The sequence below is a fragment of the Chionomys nivalis genome, chromosome 6 (genome assembly GCF_950005125.1).
Source record: "Chionomys nivalis chromosome 6, mChiNiv1.1, whole genome shotgun sequence".
In the NCBI taxonomy this organism is placed as follows: domain Eukaryota; kingdom Metazoa; phylum Chordata; class Mammalia; order Rodentia; family Cricetidae; genus Chionomys; species Chionomys nivalis.
In genome coordinates this window covers 66,812,578-66,839,846 of record NC_080091.1, presented here as the reverse complement: position 1 = coordinate 66,839,846, position 27,269 = coordinate 66,812,578, and the positions used below count along the sequence as shown (strand labels likewise).

The 27,269-nt window shown below is 43.3% G+C and overlaps 1 protein-coding gene across 2 annotated transcripts; it reads left to right on the top strand.

The window, feature by feature from the left end:
- Window positions 1–7,321: 7,321 nt before the first annotated feature.
- On the top strand, window positions 7,322–18,419 carry Tlr1 (toll like receptor 1). 2 transcript variants are annotated; one of them, XM_057772278.1, is made up of 4 exons: window positions 7,322–7,335; window positions 7,884–7,934; window positions 9,696–9,754; window positions 15,779–18,419. In XM_057772278.1, exon 4 carries the CDS (start codon window positions 15,848–15,850, stop codon window positions 18,233–18,235), a length of 2,388 nt encoding a protein of 795 aa, XP_057628261.1. In that variant the 5' UTR covers window positions 7,322–7,335; window positions 7,884–7,934; window positions 9,696–9,754; window positions 15,779–15,847; the 3' UTR covers window positions 18,236–18,419. The 2 variants fall into 2 exon arrangements, with proteins under 2 accessions (XP_057628261.1, XP_057628263.1); XM_057772280.1 differs by lacking the exons at window positions 7,322–7,335; window positions 9,696–9,754 and having other exon boundaries at window positions 7,906–7,934.
- The last annotated feature ends 8,850 nt before the right edge of the window (window positions 18,420–27,269 follow it).

The window sequence follows — 27,269 nt, the reverse complement described above, 5'->3', positions numbered from 1 at the left end:
CAATGGGGTTGAAGACTATATAAATCTAGTTACTTTTCTCTCATGACTTGGCCAAACTATTTATTATATAAGACCTAAGCTAGTTAGAATAGGATATTTGTGCTTATTGTATATAATTTCGTAGTAGGTTTAGAACTCTCTTACTTAAACAAAAGGGGGAGGTGTTGCGGGAGGTCCTTCCACTCCTCCAGCCAATAGCCGCTGAGATACCAGCCCATTGGGGTGTGGTCTCTCTCTCTTTAAAAAAGCGGCTACTTCCCTCCTCGCTCTCTCTTTACTTCCTGCTCCAGTTCCGCAACTAGACTCCTTCCTGATTGCGCAAAGAGCTGTTGTCTGGGACGGTGATCTGTAAGTTTTTCCCCTTTAAATAAATACCACCCTATTAATCATAATTCCAAACTGGTGTCGGATTGTTTGTGACTTACGCCTTCAGCTGACTAGTGTGGCTGCTGGGATTAAAGGTGTGTGCCCCCACTGCCTGACCTGTATGGCTGACTTGTGTGGCTGTTTTACATTCTGATCTTCAGGCAGGCTTTATTTATTAAAATGCAAGTGAAACATGACTGCAATATACACACAGAGGAGGAAGAAACACAATCTTCATATTTCTCTTTTATGGGACAGTCTGAGGGACATTAGTACTAGGTCTTCCTTAAGATTTTGGGAGATTTTTCAGTTTATTCATTATTATTTAATTGAAATTTTACATACCAATCCCAGTACCCACTCCCTCCCCAGTTTATTTTCTTTAATATGAGTTTTTAGAGTTTTCCTTGCTGGGGATAGGGAAACTGAGGGATTGCTAGGTAGGTAAAGCTCTGCTGCACAAGTGTGACAGCCTGAATATGGATCTGCCTTACCCATACAAATGCAAGGCAAGCGTGGTGACCGCCCTATAATACCAGTGCTGGGGAGGCAGAGACAAGGATCCCTGTGGCAAGCAGACCCAGTTAGACTAGATGAGTCGAAGAGCTCCAAGTTCAAGTGACAGGCCTTGCCTCAAAATACAAGGTAAAGAGTAATTATGTAATGGGGAGCTGCGGGCCTCTTCCCACAGCCCGGCTCATGGCTGCCTGGCTAGCTTATGCCCCAAAATAACGACACAAAAACTGTATTCTTTTAAACACTGCTTGGCCCATTAGCTCTAGCCCTTACTGGCTAATTCTCATATCACGATCAACCCATCTCTAATAATCTGTGTAGCATCAGTCTTACCAGGAAAGATTCAGCATGTCTGACCTGGCGGCTTGCTTCATCGCTTCTGGCTCTGAGAGGAGCTGCCCTGCATCTGAGCTCACTTCCTCTTCCTCCCAGCATTCTATTCTGTTTACTCCACCCACCTAAAGGCTGGCCAATCAAATGGGCCAAGGCAGTTTCTTTATTAGCCAATGACCTTCCTCCATCATAATTACACAAGACATACAGCTTCAGCTTCTGGCCTTCACACCCATGTGCACACATATGCATGCAAACATGCATGCACGCACACACACACCAAACCAAACAAAGAAACAAAAGACAGCTAACTCCTACAAAAACAGAAACTGGAGAGAGACAGCCTCTTCAACAATTGTAGGAAAAAGCTGGATGTCTACATATAGAAGAATAAAACTAGGTCCATATCTCCCACCTCATACAAAAAGAAATTCAGAATGCTGCAGAGACCCACCTTTAGACTGCTAAAGGAAAATACTCCAAAACACAGGCATAGAAAAGGACTCAGTAGTACAGGAAACAATCCAAAGAACCAACGAGTGGGGTTCCATGAATAAAACCTCCTGACCAGAAAAGCAAGCAATAATCAAAGTGAGGAGACAGCCTACAGAATGGGAAAGCATATTCGCCAACTACACATCTGATGTGGAAATAATAGCTGCAATCTATAACGAGGCATAAGAATTAAGCATTAAAGATTCCAAATCATTGGGCCAAATGAGCTAATGCATCAAACAAACACTTCTCACCAGAAGAAATATAGATTGCCAATAAATGCTTGCAAAGTGTTCAACACCCTTCAGCATTAGGAAAATACAAATGGAAACTGTGCTAAGATTCTATCCTGCTCTAGTCAGAAGGACCATAATGGAGAAACCAAATGACAACAAATGCCGGCAAGGATGTGGAAAGGGGGAATCTTTACACAGATTTGGTGTGAATGCAAACGTGTGCAATCACTATGGAAATAAGAATGAAAACTGACCAAAAGGCTAAAACTGGAGCTATTCTATGACCCAGTTACTCAACTCAGATTATATTCGAATTACATATTCAAGCTGGGACAAGCATAATGACACACATGCAAATGCCATAATTAAGCCCATTAACCCATATAGTAAGAGTTGCTTATCAACTTGATAGGATATAGGACCACCTAGGAGACAACCTCTGGGCATGTTTATGAGTGATTTTAGATCACTGAGGAGAGAGATGCATCCTCGATGTGGGTGGTCCCATTCCAAGGGCTAAGAGTCCTAATTAAATAAAAATGAGACAAGCTGAGAATCAGCTTTCATATCTGTCTTCTTACTTTCTGTGGACGTAGTGTGACCAACTGCCTCACCTACCTGTTGCCATGACTTCCTCATGCTGAGAAACTGTACCTTCAATAAGTTGTTTTATTTATCAATAAAGACTTGGGAGTCAGATGTTGGGGTGAAAACCTGCTAGATCAGAGAAGCTAAGAAGCAAATAGCTGACCTTTATTTTTGGTCAGAGACCGACTAAGAGAAGCATCTCTCCACACATCCAAACCAAAACAGCCTGCAAATCTTTAAGTCCCTCCCTACTCCTTCCTGCTTAACTCCCTACCCATCTTCCTGGGTCCTCCATACTCTCTATGGCTAATTCTTGTCAACTAGTAGCTGGCTTCACCCCTGATCCAAGGTTAATTCTATTAGCACAGTCTCAGAGTTTCACAGTGCAATCAAATATCCAACAACATTTCCCCCTTTTTGTCTAAATCAAAAGGAAAGGTTTTAAATTCTAACACAGTAAAACTATATGCAAAAGGAATTCAATGAAGAATGACATTCATAGTGTCTGCTCCATTGGTATTTGGCAAATTTGGGGAAAGTACTCAATTATCTATCCTGTCTTGGTGAGTTCAAAGTTCTATGACTAAACCACTTTTTAACCAATCTAGAAATATCTTTTTAGACCTTAAAATATTTTCTTAGATAAACAACTTAAGTTTTTACGCTTTTCAACCTTATAAACTTTACATCTCTTTTGTTTCACAGTGCAATCAAATCCCGCAACAGCCTGCCTCTCTTCCTTCCTTCCTTCCTTCCTTCCTTCCTTCCTTCCTTCCTTCCTTCCTTCCTTCTATTGCTTTTGTCTGGCATTGTAACAATAACAAAAAGGTAAATAATACAAAACCTTCAGGATTCTAAGTCAACACACCACAAACATGCCCCCATGTTTACTGCTATCCAGTCACAATGACCAGGGAATAGAGATAACACAGGTAAACCTCAGAAGATGAAGAAAATATGATTCATATACACAACAGAATATTACTCAGCTCCAAAGAAAAGTGGAATCATGGCATTTGCAGGGAAACGGGTGTACCTGCAAATCACTGTGTTAATCTTAATAAGACAAACAAATAAAGACAAATATCAGTTTCTTTCATAGGTAGAACCTATATTTAAAATTATATTTGAATTCTATGTTCAAATTGGAACAAAGTATAATTACACATATGCAAATGCATAATAAAGACCATTACTTTGTATGCCAATTTTAAAAGTTAATTTTAAAAAGAAAGAAAGTGCACTTCCCAGCTGGGCTTGCTGGTATATCTGCATAATCCCAGCACCCAGGAGTGAAGTCAGAGGATTGTGAATTCAAAGCCAGACAGATCTACACAGAAAGACTCTGTTTTCACAAAACAAAGCAATTATGAAGCATTATGCAGCTGGTAGTAAAATTCTTAATATAGAGAGATCCAGAATAGTCTACGTGAGCTGAGAAGGAAGGACTTGCACACTTCTGATTTTAAAACTCACTACAAGACTACAGTGACAAAATGGAGCCATCCAATGCAAGGACAAACAAGACAGTTAACAGGGTATAATTTACAAATTTAAAAGGTCATATTCTCTGAGAAGAGAAGGCTGCCCCAGAAGGGCTAGCTGTACTGATGCGTGGGTGTCTCTTGGATAATAGGGGAGACAGAAAGGGGTGAGGAGGCAGCTCACAGAGGATGGGGCGTGAGCTTGGAGGGGACAGGGACACGAGGACTATAATGTGCTTTGCCTTGAGCTCCACTTAATTTCCTTTCTTGGGTCGTTTTCTTTTTAAACAGAGTATCTTGATACTTTGACAATTTTGTATTATGTGTATAATATATGTTAGTCATATCTACTTGAACTCTCCACCCCCAACACATTCTTTCAGGCTCTCTCTCTCTCTCTCTCTTACCCTCCCTCCTTCCCTCCCTCCCTCCCTCCCTCCCTCCCTCCCTCCCTCCCTCCCTCCCTCCCTCCTTCCCTCTCCTCTCCTCTCCCATCATACTTTAGTGCTGCCTGTTGGATTGTTGACTGATGTTGGCTTGGTTTCGTGATCTCATGTGAGCAGACATACCTGGGGTGAGTTCGGGAGCGGGGTCACGGGATGTCCTGAAGGCCGCATTCCACAGCTCGCTTCCCCATCCCTCAGCTCTCACCTAATGCTTTGTCTTCCATGATGTTCCCTGAGCCTCGGGTGAAGGTTGCTATAGATGCCCTTTGTAGGGCGAGTGCTCAATAGTCACCTATTCTCAGCACTTTGAGGAGTGAGGAGTCTCCATTAAGCCTGAGCACTGCAGAGGCTCCTCTGGCTAAGGTTGAAGGCAGTGCTAATCTATGTTTATAAACAACAGTATTTAGAAGCCAGCTTGACAAAGTGTTCATTTAGTAAGACAACAGCTGTATAAGTTCCTCCCTAGGGCCTATAACCTCCTGACTCACAGTTGTTTGGCCAGGTTTACAGTACCAGGAAGGACTTCCTTCCTGTTGATTAGATCTGACTTAAGAATGGTTGGTTACCTCATAACCTTTGGGCCCCTATTGCACCAGTGGGCACATCCTAGGCATTTCTTTAGATCTTGGATCTTGAAGCCTGTGCCTTTAGGAGCTGTGATAACTATTCTTGGTTTTAAATTGATTCCATTTCAAATGAACTAAAAACTCAAGCTGCTGTGAGAGATTTTTAGTTAACTGGATCTTTTGAGGTAGGAAGACTCACCTTAAATCCTTAAATTTGAGATCAGAAGACCCACCCTAAATCTGAGCCACACCTTCTTATGATAGCCTATTTAAGGGATAGAAAAGAAGGAAGATTTTGATCTTTGCCTGCTTGCCCTCGCTCTCACTGGCAAGTGTTATGGAATAATCTTTTTGTACACTGTGAAGAAATGTCACTAGGATTGATTTAATAAAAAAGCTAAATGGCCAATAGCTAGGCAAGTTTTTTGGGGCAAAGAGGACTCTGGGAAGAATAGGGGCGGAGTTAAGAGGAGACACCAGAGATACAGAGCAAGCAGCATGGGTTTTACAAAGTAAAGATAACCAAGCCACGTAAAAGAATGTAGATGAAAAGATATAAGTTAATTTAAGTTATAAGAACTGGTTAGATACAAGCCTAAGCTATTGGCTGAGCTTTTATAATTAATAAAAAGTGTGGTTATTTGGGAGCTGGCTGGCAGAACAGGAAAAGTCCGACTACAGGCAAGTTCATTCCCTCACTGTTCTTAGAGCCTACTTCTTCGAGATCCTGATGTGTACTGAAGACCAGTTAAGACATCCAGCCTGGTGGGCTGAGCAACAACTGGATTCTTAGACTTTCCGTTTTAGATAGCCATTGCTGAACTAGCTGGACCACAGCCTGTAAGCCACTCCAACAAATCTCCTGTATATAAATACAGACTCATTTTGTTGTTTCTGTTCCCCTAGAGGACCCTGACTAATGCAGGAGCCAAGGGCTGATCTCTCAAAGACATCTCTGTCTCTGGTTACGATTTTAAAGGAAGAAGTGGTGGGGGCGGGGGCGTGCTTTACTTCTTTCTCAGTTTTATAAACATGTTTAACCACACATTTCCCTGAGCAGCAGAGATAGATCATTTGGGAACGGTAGCAGCTGTTCTTGCTTGTCAACTTGACTTCTGGAATTAAACATTCTCTGTTAAACCGATTCTGAGATGGGGAACATAAGAGGGGTCAAAAGGAAATCCCAGAGTTCTCAGTTTAGGGAAGTAGACCTCATTGTGTCCAGTAGAAAAGCTGATTCCGGTAGAGACGCGTGGAGGGTCAGAAGGAAGGGGTTTTGCTGTCTCGGCATTCACACAGCGACTGGATGAGCGTGGAGGCTGCTGTCATCCCTTAGCTTTGATTGCCCATTTGTTGTGGTCGTTTGATAAGAATTTGAGTTTGCTAACTGAAATCAAGTCAGTGGAAGTACCGAGGGTCTTATTTGAGAAAAAAGGGCCTTGGCTTTGGTGGCAGGTTTTTTTTTGTTTGTTTTATTTATTTATTTTTTTTGCATTTGCATTTGTCTGTTTTTTTTTTTGTTTGTTTGTTTTTTCACACAGAACTTTAAAAGCTGAAGATGAAGTTTCGAAGAAAGTTAGAAATATTAATGGGAAAACTTTGTCTCAAACTGCACCTGAAAGCCAGTGATCGAAAGGCTGGCATTTGTCTGAGGAACCGCTCACAAATTACCTTTCCTCTATGAGAAAAAAATCTCTTGCAAAACTTTGATCTTGCCTCCTGACTTCTACCTCCCAGTCACTAGACAGTGAGCTAATCAAAAGGCCAGAGGAAGCTGGACAGCGGTGGCACATGTCTTTAATCCCAGCATAGGCAGGCCAGTCTTCGTGAGTTCGAGGCCAGCCTGATCTACAGAATGAGTTCCAGGACATCCAGAGCTACATAGAGAAACCCTGTCTCGAGAAACAAACAGACAGAAAGACCAGAGGAAAAGCAGAGCAGATGAGTCACACCAGAATCATGACAGCATTGCCACAACCACCACGAGAAGCAGGTTGAATTGAGCCAAACACCGCTGCTGCACTCCACCAGTGGAGATGAAATGAGCCTACTTGCTGCAGTGAAAGATAAAGACAGAACCATGGCGAGACTACTCTATTTGACTGCAAGTCTACAAAGTCATTTCATAGGCCAGAGAACAGAACCTGGGCTTTAGCTTTCTATGTGATGTAATTCCAGTAATTAACAGTAGGTGGCAGTAATGAGACCCTTTTTGCAATGCTGAAAGCAGTTGCCAAAAGAAAAAAAAATGCTTGAGGAAGTGCTTGAATTTCTTATTGCTATGCCAGAGAGGCAAGTTGTCTTGGTAAGTAAAACAAATTACTTTACTCTTTTTAGAAATAAGGACAATGCTTGTTGCCACGTGGAAATAGAAAATGTCTCTATGATCAAGTTGTGCATGTTTCTCTAAATAGGCTTGCTTCAGGTAATTACTTACTGTGAACTGTGTGGCTTGAAACTAGTGTTTGTCCAACCTAAAGCAGAGAAAACCTTCAACCTTCATCTTGTGTGATTTGTTTTTAACAGCTCGTGTGTGTGGGGGGATGTGTGTGGGGGGGTGTGGGTGTGAGGGAGGGAGAGGGAGAGAGAGAGAGAGAGAGAGAGAGAGAGAGAGAGAGAGAGAGAGAGAGAGAGAGAGAGAGAGGAGCATTTGGTCACAGGTGTTTTTTTGTTTTTTGGACACAGCTGTTTTTGATTTTAAGTGACCTCCCCTCCCCTCCCCTCCCCTCCCCTCCCCTCCCCTCTCCTCTCCTCTCTCCTCTCCTCTCCTCTCCTCTCTTCTTCCCTCCCATCCTCTCCTGTCCCCTTTCCTCTCCTGTTTTCCATCCATATTCCTTTCACTGAAATGTTCAGGAGAATGGACAAGCTGTGACCTGCATACATTTGAGTGACCACACCGTCATAGTAAGTAATGATCAGAATTCCACATGTTGGAACTTACTACCCTCTGTGAGGCACCAAGAGAGAGGAAGCTCAATCTGACGATGGCATTTGGAGGTGGCCCTTTGGGAGGAAACTAGAATTGGATTCAATCAGATCATCAGAGTAGAGGCCCATGGTTGAATACTGGTGGCTTAATAAAAGCAGGGGGGAGGAACCAGAATACATATATATGTCCCCATCTCTTGCCTTGAGATGCCCCTTGCTGCCTAGGATTCTGCTATCACAGTCACTGCCAGATGTGACCCCTTGACTGTGGACCAAAACTGTAAGTAAAATTAACTTCTTTTCTTTGTCAAGCAGTCTGCCTCAGGAGTTTCGTTATCCCAGGGAAAAGAGTGTGCACAGTGGAACTCAGTTTCTCCGGGACAAATACACAGCTCCTTGTTAATGGAGAGGGTTACTTTCATTTTTATTCTGGGTTATTCTTACTGAATATTCTTGATGTTTTCCCAGACTATGGAAACTGTTCTGGGGAGCTAGAGGTCAAGGTGGAATTGTAGGGTTTGAAAATCCTCCCCAAGCCACATCCAAGTAGATGAATGCAGGAGTTTGCGAAGTCACACAGGAAGCCAACCAGAAATGCTTGCCCTCCATCCAGACCTTCCAGGGCTGGTTAATAGTTACTCTAGCTCAGAGAAAACTCTTCACACATGTTTGAAGAACTGAATTTAATGAGCCACGTTCATTGTGGGGGTGTTGTCCTATTTAAGATCAACCGAACCCTGATTGATATCCCCAGAGTTTCTGAGCAGAGATAAGGCAAACACGTTAGTTCTTTGTGCCATTTGATGCCAGCAAAGCTTGTCCTGGGTCATAAAAATGGACGTACATGTATCTGAAGGCTTTTATGCTTCAAAACTCCCCTTTCACTGCGCAGTTAATGAGTCATCCTTTTCTAGTTAATGGTAAGATGGTTTTGAGGTTCTAAAATAGACAGGGTTGGCCGGGCGGTGGTGGCGCACGCCTTTAATCCCAGCACTCGGGAGGCAGAGGCAGGCGGATCTCTGTGAGTTCAAGACCAGCCTGGTCTACAAGAGCTAGTTCCAGGACAGGCTCCAAAGCCACAGAGAAACCCTGTCTCGAAAAACCAAAAAAAAAAAATAATAATAATAATAAAAAATAAATAAATAAATAAATAAATAAATAAATAAATAAAATAGACAGGGTCAGTGACTATCATTAAGACTCTGCTCAACAATGTTTTGGAAGGGCATGGTGCTACATACATCCCAGCATTTTGGAGGCTGAGACAGGAGGATCACTGTGAGTTTGAGACCACCATTTTACATAGCTACAAAGTAAGTTCTAGGATAGCCAGGGTTATATATTGGGAGGTGTCCCAAAAACAAAAACGGTAACAACAAGAATTTAGTTTTGTTTGGACAAGAAAATTTAGATATTGATTTTCAGTGACTTTAGCGAGTTTGTTATCTATAATTTATAGCTCCAAATATCTAAAATTATTTAAATATCTAAAAGTATCTACAACAAATATCTAAAATTGATTTCTTTATGTTTATAATACTTTTATTTTTTGAAAAACACTTATTTTTTTTTATCTGGAGCGTGTGCCTGCGTTTGCATGTGCACATGTGGAGGTCTTTGGGATGCTGGAGCGGGATAGTTGGAACATTTCTCGGCCTTTCCCAGGGCAATCAATGCAGTGCAAAGGCTAGCCTTGCTTTTCACTTGACCGTTGACGCAGTCATCTTTATTGCTCAGAGATTTCCTGGTGGAGAACTCAGAATAGCCAGAACATCCGTGGACACCCCTGCAGAAAGGTCAGCCCGGGGAGAGCTCTGCATGTCTAGCCTGGGGAACTTTTATAGCACAGGGCTACCTCTCAGAATTGAATTCTTTATGTCTGTCTGCGCCGTTTGATGTCTGGTGAGGAACATGCGGGCAGGATCTGGCTCTTTGTTGGTATGCTGGTGGCTTGTCTTTAATGCCAGTCTAGGGGGTTAAATCAGTCTCCTGAGACAGCTGCCGAGCTGTGCAGTCTGTTAAAAGTCTCTAATGCTCATCTCAACTCAGCTCCCTCTGTCCTCACACCAGTGGAAAGGGGACGACAGACAGCATTCAAGGTCACAGGCAGGGGCTGATAACTAGAACAATGGGCACAACCCCAAACAATGTCTGGTGTGTCAGAGGGGGACATATTCATTTGATGAATGAACAAAAAAGATTTTCTGAAGTTTTTCCAGCCTCGAATCCCTCCAATATCGAATGAGTGAATTATTCTTATGACTCAGTATCCTTGTGACTCGTAGGATCTGTTGGGATTTGAATGTGAAATGTCTCCCAGAGGCTCGTGTGTTTGAACACTTGGTCCCCAGTTGGTGCTCTTTGGGAGGTGTTGGAATCTTTACGAGGTAGAGTCTTATAGGGGAAGTATATCTGTCATTGGGGATGGGGTTTGAAGGTTAATAGCCTTACCTCACTTCCTTCCTCTCGCTGTCGCCCGTATGTGGATGGAAAGGTGATCAGCAGGCTTTCCTGCTCCTGCAGCCATGCCTTCTCCACCATAACCCTGGAGCCCCTCCAGAGGCTATGCTTTCTCTACCATAATGACTCTGTCCCCTGGAACCCTTCCTGTTGTAATAGGAGCGGCGGGGCTGCGTCCCCGGCACCTGGCCGCCCGCATGGCTAGCTTATGCCCCGAAATAATTACACGGAAACTGTATTCTTTTGAACACTGCCTGGCCCATTAGTTCCAACCTTTTATTGGCTAGCTCTTACATATTGATCTAACCCATTTCTAATATTCTGTGTAGTACCACGAGCTGGCTTACCAGGGAGATCTTAACCTGCGTCTGTCTGGAGTGAGAGAATCATGGCGACTCCTGACTCGGCTTCTTTCTCCCAGCATTCTGTTCTGTTTACTCCACCCACCTAAGGGCTGGCCTATAAATGGGCCAAGGCAGTTTCTTTATTAAATGAAAGTAATTCCTCCATCATTTCCCCTTTTTCTGTTTAAACAAAAAAGGCTTTCACTTTAACATAGTAAGATTACATATAGCAAAATGGTTATCAAGTAAAAATTACAGTTACAATATTTATATCTATTTTATCTCTTATCATAACTAAGGAAAACTATAACTATAACTAACCATTCTTCAACTCCATCAAAGACTCCAGAAGGATATAATATTACCTAAGCAAACAAGAAATCCAAAACTCTAGAAATGACAGAGACATTTCGCTGCCTGGACAGTCACTCAAAGTTCCTCTGTACTGTTGTGGCATCCATCTCCAGCCTACAGGCCCATAGTATCCAGCAGACATTTTCATCAAGCAGGAAATTCCAAAGACAGTTCAGTCACTTTTTGCTGTGTCCTGCAGAATGTCTCGCAGACTCTTTTATGAGTCAGGAACCCCGAAAGACCATCTCACCTTTAGGCAAGTTCAGCAGTCCTCTCTCTGCGGGTTCTTTGCATCCAGTTTATGCATCAGTCCATGCAAGAGCAGTTTCTTGCCCAAATGGCTATCAAACTCCATAAGGAGCCTCTTCGATGCCCATCTTCCTCTTGAAGTAGATTGGTGCTGCCAGGAGCAGATGTGTCTCATTGTCATAAAAAGCCCTAAATTATTAAAACATTTAAAATGCCATATTCTGTAGTCTTTGAAAGATATGAAGAATGCCTATCTAACTGAAATATATCTCTATATATCTAGAAAATCTAACTAACATGACTACAAGCTTGACTATTATTGATGATTGTCCATTAACAACCTATATTTTCTAATTATACATTACATTTTAAATGAACTATACAATCACAATACCTTAATCAAGATCAGAAATACATATACATATAACAAAATTGACCTTAAAATCTATATCAATGCAAATTATTCATACCTATATCATATCCTCGTTTAAATGTAAAAGAACATTTATAAACAATATTTGGGAACATGGGCGCAGTTTTTTTCTCCAAACTGCTTCCTGCTGAATGGGGGCGCTGTATTCAGATCTTTCATGGTGTAACCTGTGTGTCAGGGTCATCTCAGTCGGCAGTTGAATAAAGTAATTTTCTGAAGGTGTTCACAGCAACCTTTCCGGAGGGCGTGGTCTATCATACCATATTGGGATAGAAGAAATCCACAGGGTCGCATCCTCTGTGAAAACAAAAGAAGACCCTCTCCAAAGTATCATATCCTTAGACCCATATTCTGAAATCATAATACCCTTGTATCCATTCTGGTTTAGCTTGGCAGCCCATATAATGAAATGTCTCTCTGTACTTAGCTCCTTTACAGTCAAAAATTTTAAAGAAAATACAATAATACAAAGAATCCAGACTCTCTGTGAATTTTCCATTTTTACGTGGCTTATTTTTCTTTATTTCTTTTAATCTATAACTATCTGTACTCTGTCTCTTTAAAGACTTTACCCTTTTTTTTAAGACATTAACTTTATTTTTTATATATATATTTTTTCTCTCTCAAGCCTACGTACATTTATCCAACAGTGTCTGAATCAGTTCTATTGTGAATCTGTAATTTTTTTACTATCCAGGAGCACTTTGTTTTGCGCTTTTAAATCGCTAAGCGCTTAAGAATCTAAGCTGTGACATTCCTAGGTCAAAAACAGGTACTGCCTGCTTGCCCCGCCCAGTCCAACATGGCGGAGCCGCTCGTGCCTCTGATTCTTGCACATTGCACCAGTAGCATGGTGGAGCTGCTTGTGCCTCTGAGCCGCAGCACAAAATGACTTCCTTTTAGGCACACAGTGAGTCTAGTTGCCATCAAACAAATCGTAGCACTTTACTCCAAATGCTCCGTTTAAAAGCTCTGTCTCCCGCAGGAGCCAGACAGAGATCGCAATGGCGGCACAGCCCAGAAAGCCGGCATTTTAAAACAGCCAGTTTTTTCCTGCTGCTGAGTCAGGACAATTTCTTTGCCACACGCAACCCACAAACAGCAAAAATCTGTCTTAAATTCTCTCTGTGTCTTTTTTAAGCCCTCTCAGGTTTTACGTGGAGTTCATTAGCACGTTGGGTGCCACTCTGTTGTAATAGGAGCGGCGGGGCTGCGTCCCCGGCACCTGGCCGCCCGCATGGCTAGCTTATGCCCCGAAATAATTACACGGAAACTGTATTCTTTTGAACACTGCCTGGCCCATTAGTTCCAACCTTTTATTGGCTAGCTCTTACATATTGATCTAACCCATTTCTAATATTCTGTGTAGTACCACGAGCTGGCTTACCAGGGAGATCTTAGCCTGCGTCTGTCTGGAGTGGGAGAATCATGGCGACTCCTGACTCGGCTTCTTTCTCCCAGCATTCTGTTCTGTTTACTCCACCCACCTAAGGGCTGGCCTATAAATGGGCCAAGGCAGTTTCTTTATTAAATGAAAGTAATTCCTCCATCACCTTCCTGTGGCTCTGCCTTCTCCACCATTAAAACTCTGTCCCCCTGGAACTACAAACTAAAATAAACCCAATTCTTCCTTCAGCTGCTCTTGTTAGGGTATTTATCACAGCAACAGAAGTATCTAATATGGGATCTAACCCTGCTTCCTTGCCATGACCAACAAGGCCTAGAGTGATCTTGGCCCCAACGCCTCTTGTGTTTGCCTCATCCCGGACTATTGCTGGCCACCCTATCCCTCAGAGCAGCTCACTGCAGGTCCATCTCAAGACTTTATATTTGCCCCCCCCCCTTTTTTTCTAGAAGGGCTCTTCCCTCAGCTCTTTGGCTTCCTTTCGATTTCTACCCCAAGGTCATCTCAAAAGACTTTCTCCAGGGAATTAGTCAAAACAAATTCCTTAGCATGGTATCAGACCTGAAGTTACCCTGATTCATTTTTCTAGATTACTCTTTAACTACTGCATGAAATTAAAATGAGTTATTTATTAACAGGGCTTTGTTTTGAGAGACAGGAGTTGCTCTTCTTCACTGGTCTGTGTCTGGGCCTCCAAACACTGATACATATTAGCTGGATAAGTGAATGAATGAATAATTGAATGAATAACTGAACGACATTTACTGTGATCTTTATCAGTTTTTGAGTAAGACCAAAGTTAGGTCCAAGACTTGTCCAGGTAATCACAGTGACGCCAGTGATGCCAGGGTAGTTGCGACTCTGTTGCCCAGGGGTCTCTTCACAGAGTGACGGACACCTGAACTTTCCACGTCAAAGCATTAAAGGACGTGAAGTGAGTCTCAGCTTTGGTTTTGAATGAGTGTTTGAGAGGGCCAGAACCAGGGGACTGTCTTAATTAGGCTTACTGTTGCTGAGATAAAACCCCATGGCCAAGGCAGCTTGGGGATGAAAGGGTTTCTTTGGCGTATACTTCCATACCATAGTCCATCACTGAGAGAAGTCAGGGCAGAAACTCAAATAGAGTGGGTATCTGGAGGCTGGAGATGATGCAGAGGCCATGGAGGGGGCTGCTTACTGGCTTGCTCAGTCTGCTTTCTTATAGAACCCAGAATCACCAGCCCAGGGAGTACCACCCACAATGGACTGGGCCCCCTTCCATCAATCACTAGTTAGGAAAATGCCCTATTGCTCAATCTTTTTTTTTTCTTTGCAAAACATTGAAATATATATTTGAATTCTATTTCTTTTTTTCTTTTCTATTTTTAATTTATTTTTAAAACAATCTTTTCTCATTTTACGTATCAATCCCAGCTCCTTCTCTTTTTCTTCCTCCCTCTCCTGGCACCTTCCCACCCACCCATCTACTCCTCAGAGAGGGTAAGGCTTCCCATGGGGAGTCAAGAAAGTCTGGGACATCACTTTGAGGCAGGACCAAGCTGCCTGCCCCCATATCCAGACTGAGTAAGGTATCCCTTCAAAGCGAATAGACTCCAAAAAATGCCATAAATCCTGGTCCCACTGCCAGTGGCCCCACAGACTGCCCCAGTAACACAACTGTCCTCCACATTCAGAGTGCCTAGTTTGGTCCTGTGCAGGTTCCCCTGCTGTCAGTCTGGAGTCAGTGAGCTTCGACTCGCTCAGGTCAGCTGTTTCTGTGGGTGTCCCCACCACGGTCTTGACTCCTTTGCTCATATTACTATTCTTCCCTCTGTTCTACTGGACTCTGGGAGCTTGGCCCATTGCTAGCTGTGGTTCTCTGCATCTGCTTCCATCCGTTGCTGGATGAAGTTTCTGTGATGGGGAAGGCCAGCTCAGGTACCCTCTCCACTATTGCTTATGGTCTTAACTGGGGTCATTCTGGCAGATTCCTACAGCCAGATCTTAAGGAGGCTTTTTCTCAATTGAGGTCCCCTCCTTTCAGATGACTCTAGCTTGTGTCAAGTTGACATTAAACTATACAGCATAAGGAGTGTCTGTGGGCCATCTGTGTTCCAATTCTATAGTTCCTGCAATAAGCCATCATGAATTTAGTAGCTTAAAACAACAGCAGTTTATTCTGAGGACTAGAAGTACAGGCATCAGCGGAGCTGTGGTCTCTCTGTGACTTTCTCCAGTTCCTACGGTTTTTTGGGGCTAACAAGATGGCAGAGTGGGTAAAGGTACTTGCTGCCAAACCTGACAAGCTGAGCTTAATCTCTGGGTGGTCTCACATGGTGGAAGGAGAAAACTGACGTCCACAAGTGTCCTCCACACATGCCCTGTGGCAGGCACACACACACACACACACACACACACACACACACACACACACAGTACCTACTGTCCATCTATTCACCATCTACCAAATTTATCAGTCTTCTTGATTTGGGGTTGTATAACTCTAAAGAACATAGCCTTCATTTCATAAATCTCTAATAACAAATGCTGTTTAAAGTCTGGCTTCATATAATTATTTCATGTGAATTTTTTCTAGGATCTGTACCCATGTCAAAAGTGCTCTGAAGAATATAGCAGCTGCCTCAGGAATGTTTATTGCCATACAATGACTAAAATAAATTCCATCATCTTCTATGTTATCATTGTCTTGGGATTGATACTTATCAATATCCGATTATCCGGTGGAAGTGAACTTATCATTAAGAGGCTGAGAGCAAACCTCACCCATATGCCCAAGGACCTACCCTTGACAACAACTACTTTAGATCTATCACAAAACAATATATCTGAACTTCAGACTTCTGACATGCTCTCGCTGTCCAAGCTGAGGGCCTTGGTGATGTCCTACAACAGACTCCAGTACCTTGATATTGGTGTTTTCAATTTCAACACGGAACTGGAATATTTGGATTTGTCCCACAATGAGTTAAGGGTGATTTCTTGCCACCACACAGTCAACTTCAAGCATTTAGATCTTTCCTTCAATGCATTTGATGTCCTTCCCATATGCAAAGAGTTTGGCAACATGTCCCAGTTAAAATTTCTGGGACTGAGTGGTAGTCAGGTTCAAAGCGCGAGTGTGCAACCGATTGCTCATTTGAATATCACTGAGGTTTTGCTGGTGTTAGGAGACACTTACGGAGAAAGAGAAGACCCTGAGTGTCTTCAGCACATTAACACTGGGGCTCTGCATGTTGTTTTCCCCGAGAAAAGAGAATTTCGTTTTATGCTGGATGTATCCGTCAGCACTGCAAACAGTTTGGAACTATCTAACATCAAGTGTGGACTTGAAGACTCTAATTGTTCTTATTTCTTAAGTGCTTTGTTAAAGCTTAGAAAGAATCCGGGGCTATCAAGTCTTACCTTAAACAACATTGAAACAACGTGGAATTCCTTCCTTGATATCCTCCAGTCTGTTTGGCATGCACCCGTAAAGTATTTCTCAATTTCAAACATGACACTACAAGGTCAAGTTGAGTTAAGAAATTTCAATTATTCTGGCACTTCTCTAAAGGCGTTGTCAATACATCAAGTTGTCAGTGAAGTGTACAGTTTACCACAAAAATACATTTATGATATCTTTTCCAATATGAACGTTCAAAACTTCACAGTGTCTGGAACACGCATGCTCCACATGCTTTGCCCGTTAAAAGTTAGCCCATTTCTGTATTTGGACTTCACAGATAACCTCTTAACAGACATGGTTTTTAAAGACTGCAGAAACTTAATTAAATTGAAAACACTTAGTTTACAAAAGAACCAGTTAAAAAAACTTGAAAATATAATTCTTATGTCTGCGGAGATGAAATCACTACAAAAACTAGACATTAGCCAGAATTTTCTACAGTACAGTGAGGAGGAAAACCTATGCTCCTGGACAGAGAGTTTGCTAGTTTTAAATTTGTCCTCAAATATGCTTACTGACTCTGTCTTCAGATGCTTGCCCCCCAAGGTCAAGGTCCTCGACCTTCACAACAACAGAATAATGAGCATCCCTAAAGACATCACCTACCTGCAAGCTTTGCAGGAACTCAATGTTGCATCCAATTTTTTAACGGACCTTCCCGGATGCGGGGCCTTCAGCAGCCTTTCTGTGCTGGTCATCGAGCATAATACAGTTTCCCACCCCTCAGTGGGTTTCTTCCAGAGCTGTCAGAAGATCAGGTCCTTAGCAGCGGGGAACAACCCATTCCGATGTACATGTGAGCTGAGAGAGTTTATCCAAAACCTAGGCCACGTATCAGGAGAAGTGGCAGAGGGCTGGCCCGATTCTTACAGGTGTGACTCCCCAGAAGGCGCTAAGGGGACCCCGCTGCAGGACTTCCACGTGTCTCCATTGTCCTGTGATACTGTTCTGCTGATTGTCACCGTCGGGGCCACTTTGCTGGTGTTGGCCGCCATCGTGGCCTTCCTCTGCCTCTACTTTGATCTGCCCTGGTACCTAAGGATGATGTGTCAGTGGACACAGACCCGGCACAGGGCCAGGAACATCCCCGAAGAGGAACTCCAGAGGAAACTCCAATTCCATGCTTTTGTCTCATACAGTGGACATGATTCCACCTGGGTGAAGAAGGAATTACTACCAAACCTAGAGAAAGATGGCATACGGGTTTGCCTCCATGAGAGAAACTTTATCCCTGGCAAGAGCATCGTGGAGAACATCATCCACTCCATCGAGAAGAGTTACAAGTCCATCTTCGTGTTGTCTCCCCACTTCATTCAGAGTGAGTGGTGCCATTACGAGCTCTACTTTGCCCATCACAATCTCTTCCACGAAGGCACTGATAACCTAATCCTGATCTTGCTGGAGCCCATTCCACAGTACTCCATCCCTAGCAACTACCACAAACTTAAATCTCTCATGGCGCAGAGGACTTACTTGGAATGGCCTATGGAGAACAGCAAACATAGACTTTTTTGGGCAAACCTAAGAGCAACCATTAATGTCAAGCTGGTTAGCCAAGCAGAAACTACATGTCACATACAGAGATAAGAATATTCACCTCGGGGCTGGAGAGATGGCTCAGAGGTTAAGAGCACTGACTGCTCTTCCAGAGGTCCTGAGTTCAATTCCCAGCAACCACATGGTGGCTCACAGCCATCTATGGTGAGATCTGGTGCCCTCTTCTGGCAAGCATACATGGAAGGAATGTTGTATACATCCAAATAAAAAAAAAAGTCACCTCATCAGGGTTGCTGCTTTGGGCAGTTCTGATAGTAGTGCCATTGGCATCAACATGAACTTAAGAATGATCTGACATTATGATGTAGGAATTTGTGATTTTAAGCCCAAGTTTACCACTAGTGTGTGGTATTAAAAATTACTGGAGTACTTTAATAATTGTTGAAATTATTTATTTCTTTTTTTTAAAAAAAATACTGTTTGTGTATATAAATATTGTATCTTAACTGATTTATTTCTGTATACCACATGCATGCCTGGTGCCCTCGGAGACCAGCAGAGGTGTTCGAGTCACTGGAGCTACAGGTAGTTGTGAGCTGCCATGTGGGTGCTGGGAATCGAATCTGGGTTCTCTGAAAGAGCAGCCAGTGCTCTAGTCCAGCCCCAAATCAATTTCAAACACTTAAGGGATTCATTGGCTTCTTTGCTATAACCACAGTCATGGAAGTTACTGTAGACTCGGGAGCAGCCCTTCCTTCTGCAGATGTGTGTATGTCTGTGTGCTGGGTCAGAAGAACTCTGACTCAGTTCACTCAGGTTAACTTTCCCATCCCTCTTTCTCTCTTCGCCCTCCCAGACCCTTCACTCTTAGGTCCTGATAGTTCATTTCCTCATACATTGCCTGCACATAAAGCTCTTGTCTCGGTTTCCACTCAGTGGAGGGGTTGAAGGGCAGAGGATGGCATAGGCTATGCATGACTGTATGTATGTGCTGAATAAAATCCCTTCTTCTAAGGAGCTCATGGTGAATCTGAGCGGCCTGTGTGTCCCCAGATTCAGAAGGAATAATGAAACAAGAACATACAGTGGAGTTCAGAGGTTATTTAGTGTGGCCATCTTAGAAATAATAGGTAGTTAATATCAGCACCTAGATGACAGAGGTGGGTGGATCTCTGTAAATTCAAGGCCACCCTAGTCTACAGAGCAAGTTCCAGGACAGTCAGGGCTCTGTAGAGAGACCCTGTCTCAAAATAAGCATGAACAAAGCTGAGAAAATCAGAAATGGTAGGTTAGGTTTTCCACTGGTGTTGAAGGAAGCCTCAGTATGTAACGGGGAAGCAGGGAAGTCCGTTACAATGAAGAGATCAAAGGCTGGGACACCCAGAATTATTCTGGGACTGGTGTCCCAGTGTGCTAGGTTATGAGGGTTTACCATAAATAAAACTAATATATAGCTGTTGGCAGTTAAATAAAACCATATTGCAGTCAGCCATGCTGGTGCATGCCTGCAATACCAGCAACTTCCAGGCTGAGGTAGGAGGTTTCTGAATTTTAGGCCAGCCTGGATTACATAGTTAGAGCCTATCTCCAGGAGGAAGAGGAGGAGAAAGCAAAAGAGGAGCATGTTGTCAATGGTCCCAATTAGATGACTGAGTCAGACCTGGGGATTTAGGAAACACAATTTAACATCTAGGAAGCACAGTGGGAAGGGAACATCGACCATGAACCTGTTATCCCACGATGCCGATGCAACGGCTGTTCTAACTGGATTCTCCCATGTCCCCTAGGAACGCTCTGCTTCCCAAATTATGCTTCTAGATTTTACAATCCAGTTTCAACTCCTGATTTTATAGAACTTCGGGGACTTCTGTGCAGAGACCATGTTTTCACAGACTGAACTGTTGAAGTTTCTTGTCTCAGGGTTCTGGGGCTGGATGTTCCTAGTTGTGGTGAGGGTGGGGTCGGTTCCTCCTGAGAGGAGAGAAGGAAGGACCTGCTCCCTGTCTCTTCTTGGTTTGCATTTGGCTATTTTCTCCCTATATTTCTTCACTTTGTCTTCCCTGTTTGCACATCTGCTTCTGTGCTCTAATTTCCCATTTTCATATAGAAATCTATGGTCTGGCCTTGGTCCAATATGAATATTCCTATTTTAATTATAACTACAATGCTCCCATTTCCAAGAAAGACCCCATTCAGAAGAACTGAGTTTCAAGGGTGCAACCTGAGAATTTGGAAGATGCAATTCAACCTCAACACCTCAAAGTCTAAAAGGCAGTCTCTGTAGTGAGGGGCAATGACTCAAAGACTCCCAGAGTTTATCCATCCAGCAAAGTCAGGATGTTGAGACATTAAATCAAGTCCTGTATGTAGACAGCGGAACTCAGGAGCGGCTCCATGAGGCTGCCAAGAGTCTGCAGGTGCACTTTTGGCTTCTCCCGTCAAAGAATTCCAAGCTGAGAGATGAAGAACTTGGGTCAAGGCATAGATTAAAATGAAGCAATGAAAGTAAGAAAGAGATAAATGAGAAAAAAACATAGAATTCAGCAAAGGGGAGGTGGCACAGGCCTTTAATCCTAGCAGTCGGAAGGCAGAGAAAATGGATCTCTGAGTTCGTGGCCATCCTGGTCTACAGAGCAAGTTCTATGACAGCCAGGGTTACACAGAGAAACCCTGTCTCAAACAAACAAACTCCCCCCCCCCAAAAAAAAAGTAAGGAAGGAAGAAAAAGAAAAAAAATAGGTTTCAAATGCAAGCTCTGAAACCAGTGTGGGTTTCAATTCCAGCTTCTGCATTCATTTATGACAACTGACCGTAAACAAACTACTTCAACTTTATAAGCTAAGATTAGTATTTACATTAGATATTTTTCAAAAAGTACTTTTACGGGAGTTAGTCAACACCTCTAGATTTCCAGATATGAATTTAAAATTGCTCAAACGTGTTCCCCAAATTACAGCATTCATAGAACAAGCTTTCCATGGGGCTCCATTCTATTTCTTAGCACTGGAGAATGAGATATACACCTTTCCCTTTGGGGAGTAACTAGGGCCCATATAGAAAACCCCACCTCCACAGTGCTCTGCTGAAATGATCAGGGGGTTATTCTTCTCATGCATTGATTTTGCAGGTCAGCCGTTCGAAGCTGGTACATACTCTCATCATCCAAGCCTCTTCAGCCTTTTCACGTTACTGCCAAAAGCAAATAGGCCCCGTCCTTATGTCTTAAAATAGCCCTTGGTTTCATTTCATCGTCACTCCAAGAAGGATGAAGAGCTAAGGGCTCCAGCTTGGCAAGCCTGTCCCTTTACGTCAAAACCCAGCAACTTTATTGCGCAGGCTTTCGGTGCATCTCTTCATTGCTTGGAGTGGAATGTCAGAACCACCCTTAGCAGGTGCTGGGGAATGTTTAAAAGTGACATATTATCATGTCCTCTATCCAAAGTGGGGTTCTTCAATGGAAGTAGGTGGGATGTTCTGTGTTAATGTCAGGTTTTTAAAATGTCACTGGTCTGGGGATTAGGGGATAGCTTTATTAGTGAAGCGCTTGCTTTACAAACACAGGGACTCAAGTGTCCAGAACTCAGATTTGAAAGCCCAGGTGTGGTGAAATGCCTTTGTAAGCCCAATGCGGGGGAGGCAAAGACAGGTGGATCCGTGAAGCTCGCTGGTCAGTCAGGCTAGCCCAAGTAAGTCTCAGCTAGCCTAGCGAGTTCCAAAACAGTGGGTAGACTTGTCTCAAAAGAGCAAATTAATTAAAAAATGTGGACAGAACCCAGAGGATGACACCTGAGGCTGTTCTCTAGCCTCCACATGTGTGTGTGTACACACAGACACTCATATGTGTACTCATGTATATGCACACATAGCATGTGTGTCTGGAAAAATGCTCACAGTGTAACAAAAAGTGAGAAACAAGACAGAGCATATACAATGTAACTGAATTTTGTTTTCAAAACTAAATCTATCTATCTATATACACATATAAATGCTGTATGTACATACATACATATTCACACACATATATGTAAATATATGCTTGCTAGTTTTAGGTCCACTTGTCACAAGCTATAGTCTTCTAAGGAGGGAGCCTCAGTTGAGAAAATGGCTTCAGAAGGTTGCACTGTAAACTGGCAAGCCTGGAGTACATTTTCTTAATTAGTGGCTGATGAGGGATGGGCAGTTCATTGTGGCTGGGGACATCCCTCGACTGACAGTCCTGGGTTTTATAAGAAAGCAGGATGAACAAGGCATGGGGAACAGGCACCCAGAAATGGTTTCTGTATCAGCTCCTGCCTCCAGGTGCCTGCCCTGCTTGAGTTTCTGCCTTGGCTTCGCTCAATGGACTATTGATCCAGGTTGTGGAAAACAAATTCCTCCTCAATTGCTTTTGGTTATGGTGTTCCATCACAGCAGTGGAAAAGTAGCTAAGACAATATATATACCCATACACACGAGAAAATATAACATTGGTAGTAGTTAACTTCTAGTGTTACTATCCAATGGGGGACTGATCAATACCTATAGCTTTTATTTTATTAAACATCTTCCCTGTATGTTTTAAGTATTCTGTAATGAGCTTATAGTGTAAAGGGAAATTTTTTACTTTTTAAAAAAATATAGAAAACATGCTATTTTAAAATAATACCTCATTCTTTCAAAGAAAACTAGGTCTGAATATGTATATTTATTTTCTCTTCACTGTTAAAAGAAAGGAAGCTGCTGTTTCCATCTTCCGCTGTGAGTTCTGAGTCCTGCTTCTTCCCCTCAGCTTCACCGTCTTGGAGAAGAGACCATCTTCCTGCTAAGTTCGATTACTTCCCTCATGGGGCAAGGTTTTACTGGTTTATTATTCAGGGTCCTCCTCCACTGAGCTGACTCCTCACTGCTTTGCCAGCCCTTCTTTCTCCTTTTTCAGGAGTTAGGCTCAAGGCAGCGTCTCACTCTGTAGCCCAGGCTGGTCTTGAAGTCCAAGCAATCTGCCTGCTCTGGTCTCCTGAGAACTGGGATTGCCAGCATAAACAGCCACCCCTGGTCTTTATGAAGACACTACCCCTACCCATGGCTGTTTATCTTTGTCACTGTGCTCACCATGGTCACTTACAAGAGGCTGGATTCTCTAGCCTCCAGGTGAAGGAGAAGCTAGGCTGCCTTTAGTCTATTGAGTAGGCCCTCTCCTTTTCTCCCATAGCTGAGCTGTTTAATGAGTCAGAGCAGCAAAAGGGTAGACAGTAGTACTAACAACATGTGGATCCATAGTCTCAAATTTCTTGCATTCATTGTTTGTGGAGCATATGTTAAACGTGTAGTCAGTTTGTAGTAGAATTATCCCTAAAGACTGGATAGACTCGATAGAAGCTGTTTTAGAGCTTGGTCCACAATTGCAACGGAGTAGCTGGTTCAGAGAAGAGGTTAAGAATATTGAACAATGGAATAAAGCTTGAGGTATGAAAATCTCCCAAGAGCAACTTCTTGGAGAATGAGACTATGCTACATAGAAAGACAATCCCTATATGATGGTCACATCCTGGGTTTATGCCATGCAAAGCATCTTTGAATGCTTGGGTCAGAATTGAAGAAGTAAGAAAGAAGAATCTTTTAGTAAATATTGAATAATTTAGTAAATATTGAATATTTACTAAAGTCATACGAATGATAATTGAATCTCTGGCTTTTGGAAATGCTAATTCTCAATACAAAAGGATAATCAGGCTGTTAAAAGCAAGATTAGCACCACTGAAGAATTGGATCTGAGATACAATCAATATTGAACTTCATGACCATGATGTTACTTGGATAGGAGAAGTGATTCCAGAGGTCTGAAGAAAAATTTAAATGTCAAGTGTTTCAGTTGTGACAAACAAGGTCACCTTAATAGGGACTGTAAGCAGGGTGTTCCTAGAAACAATGGTTTTTTTTTTCTAAGCATAATCCACTCAGTATGCCCCTCCTTTCTTGATCAATCAGAAGGTGTGACAAAGGCAGGCATTGGACTAATGAATGTAGATCAACAAGAGATATTCAAGGTAATCCTTTGCCATGAGAAACTCCTTGAGGGGACTCTTGCAGGACCCTATGACAAATGGCAAATCCAGTTCAGTCATTTTCTGTAGCCATAGAAGAAACTCCCCTATTGTAAGAAACCATACTGCTCTGGATAATAGAACAACTATATAAGAGAGAATAAAAATTCAGGAGAAACCATAGAGTGAGTATTTTGCAAATACTGAAGTTCGTGTTCTTCTCAGTCTTCTCCCCCGAGTTTGCATAAAGCCCACATCAGAGAGTTCTAGCGAACTTCAGTATCAATGTCATATAGGCCTCGCAAAGGTTTAGAGCCTCGGCCTTTGTAAGGGCTGGCTGAACATTAAACTAAACTGATGAGACAGGCAAAGAACAACTGTTCATATAACTATGTTGAGGAGACAAAATGGGGGGAATGTATAGGGGCTGAAGATGAAACCAAGCTAATAGATGTCCAGGTTTGTGAAACCCACGTTTTATCGCCAGCAAATCCCTGCACTTGGGAGGAAGAGTCAGGACATCCCAAGTTAAAGGCCATCTTTGGCTGCACAGAAAGTTGAAGGGGCACAGTCGCAAACCAAATCTAGAAAATCAAATGTCAGAGTCAGTCAGAGAAAAAGGACAGGAGCCATTGATGACAGACCTCCTCTCCTCCTAGATTCTGCTGTGTCGAAGCAAGGGCCTGCCAGGAGTCAAAGGGCCCCACTGGACAAGAAGTGGTTTCACTTCATGCACTGTTCCCGGCAAGCCCTTCTCACTTGGGGAAGCAGAAGTTCGTGTATTAAAATAGATGGATTGTGTATGCAAGAGTAACGCCATCCGCGAAGCGGCTCTTCCTGTTACTGCTCTCAGTTCTTTCTTTGGCTGGCTCTCCCCAGTATGGACTCTGCCTGTGCCTCTAGGCTGGCTTCTGAGGGGAGCGTTTAGGAATGCTTGCTGAAGCACCTGGCACCGGCTAGTGTAAACCCTGCACTGAGTTTTCAAATAAGCCCTCTGTGCCAGAAAGAAGGTCCAGGAAGGATCCCGCGGGTTGCACTTCTCACCTGGACCAGGGCATCTGCTCTACTGAGTCAGTGCTCCGCAGCCCCGCCCCCTCCCCCACACAGCTAATGGACTGGGGATCAGAGCACTCAGAGAGAGCTGCCTGAATTTCCGTTTGTCCTCCCCCCTCCCCTCCCCCACTGCCTCTTAAAGACAGAGAGCAGAGCCCTTTCTCCCCCTTTCCCAACTGCTTAGTTTCCACTCCGTTCCAATCACTAGAGAAATGAAAACTGAACTCGCCTAGAACCAGGGATAGCGTTAATCTCCCGAAAGCCTGTAGGAAGCCCGCATTTTAGGCTCCACCCCAGACCGGCCAAACCAGAACTTTCCTTGCATCAAGGTAGCTCTGGCTCACAGTGTACGTTACAGTTACAGGAACCTCAGGGGAATCGGCTTTAAAAAGAACCTAGGTGTTTTGATCTATTTTCTTTTTTTTTTTTTTTTGGATTTTCGAGACAGGGTTTCTCCGTAGCTTTTTGGTTCCTGTCCTGGAACTAGCTCTTGTAGACCAGGCTGTCCTCAAACTCACAGAGATCCGCCTGCCTCTGTCTCCCGAGTGCTGGGATTAAAGGCGTGCGCCACCACCGCCTGGCCTGTTCTATTTTCTTAAGTTCTCTACGTATTTTGGAGATGAGCTCTCTGTCAGATGCGCAGTTGGTGAGGATCTTTTCCCACTCTGTAAGATGTCTTAATGACGGTGTCCTTTGCCTTACACGAACGTCTCAATTTCAGGAGGGTCCCATTTATTTACTGTCGCTCTCAGTGTCTGTTCAGAGAGTGATCTCCTGTGCCAATGTGTTTCAGGTTACTTTCTGCTTACTCTTCTGTCAGGTTCAATGTAACTGGATTTATGTTGAGGTAATAATCCAATTAAAAAATGGGGTACAGATCTAAACAGATAATTCTCAACAGAAAAATATCAAATGACCGAAATATACTTAAAGACTTGTTCAATATCCTTAATCATCAGGGAACTGCAAGTCAAAACAACTCTGAGATACATTTTACACCTTTCAGAATGGGTAAAATCAAAAACACTGATGACAGCTTATGCTGGAGAGGATGTGGAGGGGAAGGCTCCTCCACTGCTGGTGGGAGTGCAAACTGGTACAGCTAGTTTGTAAACCAATAAGGTGGTTTCTTAGGCTAAAATTGGAATCAGTCTAACTCAAGGCCCAGCAATACCGCTCGGGGCTATCCCCAACGGATGCTCAGTCGTGCCACAAGGACATTTGCTCAACTATACTCATAGCAGCGTTATTTGTCATAGCCATACCTGAAAACAACCTAGATGCCCCTTGACCAAAGAATGGATAAGGAAAATGTAGTACATTTACACAATGGAGTATTACTCAGCTGAAAAAAACAAAAACAAAAAACCAAAAAAAAAAAAATGACCTCATGAAATTTTCAGGCAAATGGATGGAAGCAGAAAAAAATCATTCTGAGTGAGATAACCTAGACCCAAAAAGACAAGCACGGTATGTGCACACTCATAAGTGGATATTAGGAGTAAAGCAAAGCACAACCAACTTACAATCCACAGCCCCAGGGAGGCTAGATAACAAGGACAGCCCAAAGAGGGGTGTATGGATTTCCCTGGGAAGGGGAAATAGAAGAGATCTCTTGGGTGAACTGGGGTGTGGGTGGAAGGGTTGGGGGATGGGGGATGGGAACCTGAGGGAATGAGTGGGGCAGGCTTGGCATGGAAGGCAGGTTGAGGGCTGGATGGAAGGGGAGAGAAATGAAAGCGACATCTTGATGGGGTGGGCATTTCAGGGGTAGGGAGAAACCTGGGTGCCAGGGAAACTCCCAGGAATCCACAAGGATGACCCTAGTTAAGACTCCTAGCAGTAGTGGAGAGTGTGTCATCTCCTGTAATCAGATTGGTGACCACCCTAATTGTCATCAGAGAGCCTTTGCCCAGTAACTGATGGAAGCCGATGCAGAGATCCACAGTCAAGCACTGAGCTGAGCTCCAGAAGTCCTCCCAAAGAAAGGGAGGAGGGATTGTACAAGCCAGGGTGGTCAGGGTCATGATGGGGGAGCCCACAGAGACAGC

What these genes read in the sequence shown, in the direction of transcription:
- Tlr1 (XM_057772278.1), top strand. Translation starts at nt 15,848, where the DNA reads ATGACTAAAATAAATTCCATCATCTTCTATGTTATCATTGTCTTGGGA.